General features: G+C 49.5%; 1 protein-coding gene across 1 annotated transcript in view; it reads right to left on the minus strand.

Moving 5' to 3' along the window:
• NIBAN2 (niban apoptosis regulator 2) overlaps positions 1–4,357 on the minus strand; it is a 53,637-nt gene extending 49,280 nt beyond the window's left edge. The window contains exon 1 of the mRNA XM_081339805.1: positions 4,013–4,357. Within this exon, the coding sequence (XP_081195931.1) occupies positions 4,013–4,301 (289 nt within the window). The 5' untranslated portion in view covers positions 4,302–4,357. The remainder of the gene's footprint in view (positions 1–4,012) is intronic.
• Positions 4,358–10,581: the final 6,224 nt, after the last annotated feature.

A 10,581-nucleotide genomic window follows, 5' to 3' on the forward strand; every position in this document is an offset into this window, starting at 1 on the left:
CGGACTAAACCAAGTCCACGGGGAGGCCCGATTCACTTTAACAACCGTGTGACTAATTTGAACAACCGCAGCGATTCCCTTAGCAAACGGTGGCGAGAAAAGGGGGTGAAAAGAGACAAAGCCCACGGAACAAATTTCTTCACCCAGCGACATAAAAGTCCATCGTGGCCGCTAACTCGAGGACTGCCGGTATAAGTGCCACCGTGGCTGTTGCTTTGACCTCGCCGGGGTCGTCTATCCCACACACACACACACACACACACACACACAAACAGACTCTCAGCTTGGCTGGACTGAGACAGTGGCCAGGGAGGAATGCTGAAAGTCGAGGCTCAGCTCCACCCAGGACTAAACTTCCCTTCTGCCAGCCCGAAAAACAAGGTGTGGCAGGGTGTAGGTAGGTAGAAGGGGAAAAAGCCAAAGCAAAAAAATCACGTGTTTGTGGCCATGCCTGAGGTTTTTTTTTTTTTCCTTTTCTTTTTCGAATCAGAAAAAAAAAGAAAAACTTCTACGGAGAGGTTTTCCCAAGCAGAACACAACAAGGGGGAGGGGGGAGGAATAAAAAATAAAAAATAAACAGGAAGTTCTCAATTTATTTTTATTTATTTTTATTTTAATTCCATGTATATCCCGCCCTTCTCCGAAGACTCAGGGCGGCTTACAAGCTTAGCAGATTTAGAAACACAGCGGACCCCCCCCCCCACAAATTTCTGTGGCTAAGCCAGACGGTGGTTTAAGCGAGGTTTGCCCCCTTTTTTAACGACCTTCCTCGCCGCGGCTGTTAAGGGAATCTCCCTGCAGTTTGCTAAGCGAGTCACTACGGGCGTTAAGCGAATCTGGCTTTCCCCCCCCCTGGGCAGGAGGTGGCCAAAAGGGGGGGGCACGTGACCCCGGGGGAGGCTGCAACCGTTATACGTATGAGTCAGTTGCCAAGCGGCTGAATTTGGATCCCGGGGATGCCGCAAGGTGAAAAAGGGTCGTCGTTCCCTTTTTTCCAGTGCTGTTGTAATGTCAAAACGGTCACTGAATGAGCGGTTGTAAGGCGAGGACTTAATTTTCAAGGGAGCATGCCCCATCCATACGCCGAGGCTGGCAGTCTCAGGGGTACGGTGCCCCCCTTCTTCCTCTCCCCAGTTTTACAGTTTGTAGCCCAAATGCAGAATGCAGAACTGAAGAAGCTCCTTGGATGAGAAGCAAAAAAATGTTCTTCATGAAAGCAAAACAACAACAACAACAACAACAACAACAACAACACAAGAAAATCCAGTTGCTTTTTGGGAAAAGCACCTTTGGGATAACCGTCCCCCCCCCCAGACGATTGAGAAGCTCGGTCGATATTTAGAATAGAGTAAGAGTTGGAAGGGACCTCGGAGGTCTTCTAGTCCAGCCCCCTGCTCAAGCAGGAGAACCTATGCACCCTTCAAATGCTCAGAAGGCACCCACCCACTCAAAAGGGGCTTCTGATCTCTGCGGACAGAGCGCCCAGGCAGAAACCCAACCGATGAAGCTTTCTCCCCCCCACCACCTTGGTTACCGTGGGAGAAGCGAAAGTTACAAACGTCTGCATTTCAGCACATCATTAGCTAAACAAACACACACATAGACACACACACACACACACACACACACCAGCCACAGAAAGGCCCAGCTCATCTCAACATTCAGAAAGCGTTCAGGAAAATTTGGAAAAGGCTTCCAACAGTTCAAAGTTACAACTGAAAAAAAAAGATTATTTTTTTTTACGCCCTTGCAGCTTTTCACACACACACACACACACACACACACATCTCCTCCCCCCCAGGTCAGGGATTCAAAATTCAGACCCTTGGCAACTGACTCATATTTACGACGGTCGCAGAATCCTCTGTGTGTGTGTGTGTGTGTGAAAAGCTGCAAGGGTGTGTGTTTGTGAAAAGCTGGCAAGCCAAGTCAACCGGGCGAAAAGCCAAATTCACTTTAACAACCGGCTTGCTAACTTTAAAAACTGCAGCGATTCACTCAGCAGCGGTGGCGAGAAAGGTCGTAAAGTGGGCCAAGACGCAACTGGCTCGTATTTATGACGGTCGCGGCATCCCAGGGAGGTCACATGACTTTCACCCTTTCCCGGCAAGCCAAGTCAAGGGGGGGGGAAGGGAGGGGAAGCCAGCTTCGCTTAACCAGGTTATTAACTTAACTGCAGGGGTTGACGTAACCAGGGAGGCGAGAACGGTCGGTCATAAAACGGGGCCAAAACTCACTCTGCAAGCTGCTTAGCAAGGGAAATGTTGGGCTCAACTTGGGCGGCAAGTCAGGACTAGCTGCGGCATTTGCCTAGTTTTGCCCCCTTCTGCAAGTCAGTGGATCCTCGCAGTTTCCTAAGCCTTCCTCCTTCCAAACTCAAACAAATAAAACTTTTTGTTTTGCTTTTTATAAAAATTTTAAAAAAAAATTAAAAAAAAAGGAAGCCAAGTGATTAACTGCCAAACAGATCCGGCTTCTCGCCACTCCCCAACTTCTTCCAGCTTTCTGCCCAACCCATTTTAAAAAAAAAAATAATTTAAAAAAAAATTAGGATAACCCAAAAGAAAAAAAAGGAAGCCAGAAAAATCAGCCTTTCGAGAGAACTTTTTTTGGGGGGGAGGGGGGGAAAGTTTATTTTTTTTGCCCCCCCCCTTCCTTTCACTAAACAGCCGCTTCTGTTTACAGGAGGGAAAGCAACAAGAGTTGTTGACCAGGGCCAAAAAAAAAGGATCACAACAGCTCTCCTCCTGCAGGGGAAATAAAAGCCCCCCCCCACTCTTTGCATGTACGCGCGAGTAAAAACAAACAACGCAACAAACATCTGCCCACGTTTCCCCTTCCCGGATTTCCAGAGGCCATTTGCAACTGGGGTGGGGTGGGGTGGGGGGGAAACACCCTCCTTGGGAAACGCCAGGCCTCCCGTTCCCTTCAGGCGAAACCGAAACGAAGCGGAGCGAATTCGGGCCAAAAAATTCAGAAGTTACTCCGAGTTTTAGTTGCTGCTTTGCCTCCCCCAGACATCTAAAGTCCCAACTTAAGATTCCCCCCCACACACACACCCCGGATCTTGGCGCTTCCCTCCCAGCCGAGAAGAGAAGAGGACGAGGCGGAAAAGAAAGAAAGAAAGAAAGAAAGAAAGAAAGAAAGAAAGAAAGAAAGAAAGAAAGAAAGAAAGAAAGAAAGAAAGAAAGAAAGAAAGAAAGAAAGAAAGAAAGAAAGAAAGAAAGAAAGGAGTGGCAACGTGGAAAAGAAGGGGGGAAAAAAGAAAAAGGAGGGAGAGAGGGAGGGAGGAGGGGAAAAAAACACACCCCAGCAAGGATTTTGGAAAGAAACAATCTCTCTCTCTCTCTCTCTCTCTCTCTCTCTCTCTCTCTCTCTCTCTAATATATATTATATAATATATATATATATATTACGCGTCTGAAGTTACCCTCAACACGCAACCTGGGGAGGGGGTGGGGGAAGAGGTGGGAATCCACGCGGGGGCTGAAAAGACGGGAGTTCTTCCCTGCTCTTTCGGTGGGGGGGGCGGTTGTTTTTTCTTCAACCCCCCCCCGTGAAAAGAAACGCTTAAACCCTATTCTTTTTCGCTTCCGCGCAGCGCTAGTTTAAAAAAGAAAAGAAAAGAAAAAAGTAAGATAGGAAGAAAGAAGCAGCGGGAAGCCAAACCCCCCACTCCCCCAGGAAGTGGGGAGGGGGGAGAGGCTGGTCAGGCTGGAGGCTGACAAGCCCCCCCCCCACACACACACCGTCCTCTGCTGCTTTGCAAAAAGCCAGAGTAATCTCTTTTTTTGCGGAGCCCCCGGCCGACCTCTAAAACCTCCCCAATTCGGCTTGAATGTCTTACCTCGCCAAAGGAGGACAACTCTGCCCCTTATTTTCCGCCCAAGGCGGCAGCCCCCCTACTCAATAGCCTGGCTACTGGTGGGGCTGGTACCAAGGTGCCCCCCCCACCCACCTACCCACCCACCCCACCCGGCCCTGCCCTGCCAGCGCCTCTACCTGGCCTCACCTGCGATGAGCTGGCGCCGGTTCTCGTCCAGGTGCGCCGAGATCACGTCGCCCATGGCGGCCCTGCGAGCGGAGGAGAAGGAGAAGGAGGAAGAGGAAGAGGAAGATGAAGTGGAAGAGGCTGGCTCGGCTAAAGGAGGAGAGGAGAAGGGCCCCGCCGGGCGATGCACTCCATGGGGCGGCCGGGCCGAGCGAGAGGGGAGGGGAAAAGAGCCAGCGAGGCGGTGCGCCCTGGCTTCCTCCTCCTCCTCCTCCTCCTCCTCCGACACGCCTTTCTGCCCCGCTTTCATGCCTTTCCATTCCTGCACGGGATTCCCTTTTTTTGTTTTTTGCACGGTGTGTGTGTGTGTGGGGGGGGGGGTGTGGTAGTTTTTCTCTCTCCCCCCCCCTCCCGCCCCTTGCCCTGAGTGGTTTTTGAGTGGAAGTTGGGAAGGGAAAAAAGGAGCCTGGTTCTGGCCAGGCTCTGCACTTTTTCTGGGTACCACTCAAGGAGAATGTTTTGTGGTGCTCTGGGAGCTGGGTAATAATAATAATAATAATAATAATAATAATAATAATAATAATAATAATAATAATAAGAAGAAGAAGAAGAAGAAGAAGAAGAAGAAGAAGAAGAAGAAGAAGAAGAAGAAGAAGAAGAAGAAGAAGAAGAAGAAGAAGAAGAAGAAGAAGAAGAAGAAGAAGAAGTTGGAAGGGACCTTGGAGGTCATCTAGTCCAACCCCCTGCTCAGGCAGGAAACCCTATACCATTTCAGACAAATGGCTGGCCAGTCTCTTCTTAAAAACCTCCAGTGTTGGAGCATTCACCGCTTCTGGAGGCAAGTAGTTCCACTGGTTAATTGTTCTAACAGTCAGGAAGTTTCTCCTTAGTTCCAGGTTGCTTCTCTCCTTGATCAGTTTCCATCCGTTGTTTCTTGTCCTGCCTTCAGGCGCTTTGGAGAATAGCTTGACTTCCTCTTCTTTGGGGCAGCCCCTGAGATACTGGAAGACTGCTATCCTGTCACCCCTCACCCTTCTCTTCATTAAACTACACATACCCAATTCCAGCAACCGTTCCCTATATGTTTTAGCCTCCAGTCGCCCATGGGACTGTTCTCTTGCGGGCCTTTCATGACCCAACTAGGGATCATAATCAGTGCTAGAAGGGAGGAGGAGGAAGGAAGGAAGGAAGCGAGGGAGGAAGGAAGGAAGGAAGGAAGGAAGGAAGGAAGGAAGGAAGGAAGGAAGGAAGGAAGGAAGGACAGACTGTGGGGTCCTTGGTGCTCTCTGAGCTGGGTGGTTTTCTTGCGGACCTTTCATGACCCAACTTGGGATCATAATCAGTGCTAGAAGGGAGGAGGAGGAAGGAAGGGAGGGAGGGAGGGAGGAATGAAGGAAGGGAAGGAAGGAAGGAAGGAAGGAAGGAAGGAAGGAAGGAAGGAAGGAAGGAAGGAAGGAAGGAAGGAAGGAATGTGGGGTCCTTGGTGCTCTCTGAGCTTGGTTGTTTTTTTGCAGATGTTTCATGACTCAGCTATGTAACATCATCAGTGCTAGAAGGGAGTGGGCTTTGTGGGAGGAGGAGGAGGAGAAGAAAGGGAGGAGGAAGAGGAGGAGGAGAGCCTTGGTGAGCTTAGTTGACTTATAACAGTTCATTTAGTAACTGTTCACAGTTACAACGGCACTGGGAAAAGTGACTTAGGACAGTTCTTTTATACTTATCCCCAGGGTCACATGATCAAAATTCAGACGCTTGGCAACTGGCGTGTACCTTGTGACGGTTGCAGCGTCCCGGGATTCACGTGATCCCCTTTGGCGGCCTTCTGACAAGCAAAGCCAATGGGGAATCCAGTTCCACTTAACCACCGGGTTACTGATTTAACAACTGGGGCGATTTACTTCACCACGGTGGCAAGACAGGTCGTAAAACGGGGCAAAAATTAACCAATGTCTCACTTAGCAACATAAACGGGCTCAGTCGGGGCGCTCAGTCCACCTGTATTACCTTATTCTACCGGGCGGAAAAGAGTGGGAAGTCAGCGCTTTATTTTATTTTATTTTTTTCCCCTTTTCTCCCCTCTCCCCTACATTTTTCTCTCCGCCCCTTTTCCTCCCCGATTTTTAATCTCTCTTTTCCTTGTTCTTTACGGCGGCTAATTACGTGTTCTGCTTTGATCGCCCAATGCAAATGTTGAATTGGGGAGGAAAGGGGGGAGAAGGAAAATCAAGGCATTCAGGAAACCTCCGCCGCCACCCTACAGCCGGCAAGCACCCAATCAATCTGGATTTGGGTGCAAAGAGACACACACGGTAATCCTCATTATAAAGGTAAAAGGCAAAGGTTCCCCCGCACACCCGTGCTAGTCGTTTCCGACTCTAGGGGCCGGTGCTCATCTCCGTTTCAAAGCCGAAGAGCCAGCGCTTGTCGGAGGACGTCTCCGTGGTCATGTGGCCGGCATGACTAGACGCCAAAGGCGCACGGAACGCTGTTACCTTCCCACCGGAGTGGTCCCTATTTTTCTACTTGCATTTTGACGTGCTTTCGAACTGCTAGGTTGGCAGAAGCTGGGACGAGTAACGGGCGCTCACTCTGCTACGCGGCACTCGGGATTCGACCCGCCAAACTGCCGACCTTCTGATCAACAAGCTCAGCATCCTAACCCACTGAGCCACCGCGTCCCTTTAATCCTCATTATAGGCGCGACCTAAATGAAGATGGCAAACAATGCTTGCTCCAAGGATTTGTGTCAATAGACCTGGCTGCATCAATAAAGACATCCAAGGATTGTTTTCTTCCAAGAAACTTTAAAGATAGCTGGTGGCTACTCGCTCTATAACCCGGACACCTGCTGGCTGCTGAGCCCAAGGTGTTAAGCACCAGAATTCCCTTGGCATGTAAAGGAACAGGTGGCTGGCTGCTTCTGTGCTTTTATTTATTTACTTGTTTTTTTACTGGGATGTTTGTCGGGGGGGGGGGGACCCGTAAAACAAAGGGATGCATCCCAAAGAGGCATTTTGAAAAGAGCAGCTGCCTCTGGCACACCCTATCTCGCCCCCCACCCCGCCCCCCACCCCCAGCCTCAAAAAATAAAAAAAAAATAAATCCCCTGCGGTCTTCCGAAAGCGGAAAACAATTCTGATTAACGTCAGCGGTTTGACTCAGCACTTTATAGAGGCTGGTGTTTGTTCGAGATGGGAGGGTGGTGGTGCGGGGAGGGGGGGGTTGGAGAATGGATCTGCATTGGCCCAACCATCTGTAAAGCAAAGGTCAGCTTGCAAAGGTCAAAGAGGTTCTCCAGTGGACCGATTTCCAGAGCAATGTGTCTTACCCACACACACACACCCCTGCTCGCTCATTCCCAGGGGATCAAACCCGTGTGCAATCCTTACAGTTGACATGCTTAATCTGGTCAGATCTGGAGTAGGATGGAGGAACGGGAGTGGGGGGGGGGGTTGGCCTCTTTCAGTGGCTTTTCCCACCACTCTTCTTGGCTAGGGGAAGGAGGGAGGAGAGAGTAAGGAAGAGAAGAGAAGAGAAGAGAAGAGAAGAGAAGGGATGGGAAGAGGAGAGGAGAGGAGAGGAGAGGAGAGGAGAGGAGAGGAGAGGAGAGGAGAAGAGAAGAGAAGAGAAGAGAAGAGAAGAGAAGAGAAGAGAAGAGAAGAGAAGAGATGGGAAGAGGAGAGGAGAGGAGAGAAGAGATGGGATGGGAAGAGAAGAGAAGAGAAGAGAAGAGAAGAGGAGAGGAGAGGAGGGGAGGGGAGGGGAGGAGAGGAGAGGAGAGGAGAGGAGAAGAGAAGAGAAGAGAAGGGAAGAGGAGAGGAGAGGAGAGGAGAGGAGAGGAGAGGAGAGAAGAGAAGAGAAGAGAAGAGAAGAGAAGAGAAGAGAAGAGAAGGGATGGGAAGAGAAGAGAAGAGAAGAGAAGAGAAGAGAAGAGAAGAGAAGAGAAGAGAAGAAGAAAATATGAAAGAAAAGAAAAAAGGACAAGAAAAAGACAGAAGAGAACAAAGGGCAGAAGGAGGAGGAAGGAAGGAAGAAGAGAAGAGAAGAAGATGAAAGAAAAGTAAAAAAAGGAGAGAAGAAGGAAGGGAGGAAGAAAAAGAAGAGAGAAAGGAAGAAGAAAGAAGAGAAAAGAAAGGAGACAAGAAGAGAGGAGAGAAAAAGGACAGAAGAAGGGAGAAGAGGAGAGAAGAACAAGAAAAGGAAGAGAAGAGAAAGGACAAGAGAAGGAAGAAGAGAGAAGATAAGACAAGAAGAAAGAAAGAAGGAGGAAGAAAAACAGAAAAGAAGACGAGAAGAAAGGGAGAAGAAATGAGAGAAGGAAAAAAGGACAGCGGAGAGAGCGAAGAGGATGGAAGAGAAGAGATGGTTTATCAGAAAGAAAAAAAAAACTAGGTATTTTGCTCAAATGTTCACACAACAGGCAGCCAGGAGAAACGCCAACCGTTTGATTTGACACACAGGCAGAAGATCTACCCCAACAGCAGTTTCAACACACACAAACACACACAGACACAGACACACAACACACACACACACACACACACACAGAGGGAGGGGGTTAGCCCAACCCCTTCCTTCTCAGACATGGAGCCACTAACCATCATATCTTCTGAGTTCTAACCTAAAGGCAGTTTTGTTTTACGCGCTGGGGCTGTGTCTACCCCCCCCAGGCCAACTCCCCGGGCGAGACGTTTAACCCCCCCCAATCTCAACTCCCCCAGGACAGGAGCGTAGCCCCTGCAAGCAAAGCTGCCTTGTACACAAAAGCGTCCTGTTTATTCCGCTACGTCCCTTGTTGTTTGGCTTGGCAAGCGAAGGCAAGAAAGGCTGGAGACCTTTGCCAGCCTTGGCTGAGAACCTTCCCTCCTCCTCCTTCTCCTCCTCCTGTCCAAACACGTCTCCCCAAAGAATACTTCCGGGTTGGTTTTCCAGAGGAGCTGGAATCGAACTAGAGCTGCTTAATTTGTACCTTTTGTGACGAGGGAGGGGGGGAGAAGAAAGGAAATAAATCTCAATCTCCCTTTCAAAGCGCCTTCTTGGAAGAAGAGATGGGGAGGCCTGCAATCTTTGGAGGACCAAACGCTTCTAATTATTCTAAGCGGGGTGGGGGGGGACTCTTTGGAGGTAAGAGGTAAAGGTTTCCACCACCACCCACCCCCCGCACGTGCGTGCTAGTTGTTTCCGACTCTAGGGGCCGGTGCTCATCTCTGTTTCAAAGCCGAAGAGCCAGTGCTTGTCCGAGGACGTCTCCGTGGTCATGTGGCCGGCATGACTAGACGCCAAAGGCGCACGGAACGCTGTTCCCTTCCCACCGTAGCGGTCCCTATTTTTCTACTTGCATTTTTACGTGCTTTCGAACTGCTAGGTTGGCAGAAGCTGGGACGCATAACAGGCGCTCACTCTGCCACGCGGCACTCGGGATTCGACCCGCCAAACTGCGTCCTAATCCACTGAGCCACCGCGTCCTTAATCAAAGAGGTACTGCTTTGTAAAGCCTTAGTAAAGCCACACCTGGAATACGGCATCCTGTTTTGGTCACCGTGTTACCAAAAAAAAAAAAAAAGAGGTTGAGACTTTGGTCACCGCGTTACCCCCCCCCCCAAAAAAGAGGGGAAAAATGCAAAGAAGAGCAAACAAGACGATGAAAGGCCCGGAGACTAAAACATGTGAAGAAGGGTTGCAGGAACTGGGTATGGCCAGTCTGGAGAAAAGAAGGACTGGGGGAGACATGATAGCAAGATTCCAGTATTTGAGGGGCTGCCACAAAGAAGGAGTCCATTTATTTTCCAAAGCACCGGAAGGCAGGACAAGAAGCAACAGACAAAAACTAATCAAAGAAGAGAAGAAACCTGGAATTTGGGGGAAAAAAAACACCTTCCTAATAGCGAGGACAATTAAACCAGTGGAACAGCTTGCCACCAGAAGTTGTGGAGGTTTCAAAGAAGAGACGAGACAACCACTTGTCTGAGATGGTATATAGGCTCTCCTGCTTGAGCAGGGGGCTGGACTAGAAGACCTCCAAGGTCCCTTCCAGCTTTATTCTGATCCTGATTCTGGATGCCAAGATGGAATTTATTTTATTTTAATTTTATTTTAATTCCATTTATATCCCGCCCTTCTCCGAAGACTCAGGGCGGCTTACAAGCTTAGCAGTAGCCTTCATTCTATGTATATGCCTGCTTATTAGGGCTTTCACACACACCCCAAGCGGCATTATTACAAAGTCAGCTTATTGCCCCCAACAATCTGGGTCCTCATTTTACCTACCTCGGAAGGATGGAAGGCTGAGGCAACCTTGAGCCTGGTGGGACTCGAACCTGCACTAATTGCAGGCAGCTGGTGTTACTTAAGGAGGCATTAGCCCACTGCTCCACCAAGGCTTATTGGTTTATTGGCAATTGCAGGTTTATTGGCAAAGGAGATGCGTTCTCTCTTTCAAGACCCCCAAAAGGGTCATCAGATGACTGCTTTCGCCACTATCCTGTCACCCTGAGTGAACAGATGAGGCTCAGCCTTGCAGATTTGCAGATTTGGCACACACACACACACACACACACACCCAATTTTCCCCAGCACTTGCAACAAAACCAGCA

The sequence above is a fragment of the Vipera berus genome, assembly GCF_964194415.1.
Source record: "Vipera berus genome assembly, chromosome: 15".
Lineage (NCBI taxonomy): Eukaryota > Metazoa > Chordata > Lepidosauria > Squamata > Viperidae > Vipera > Vipera berus.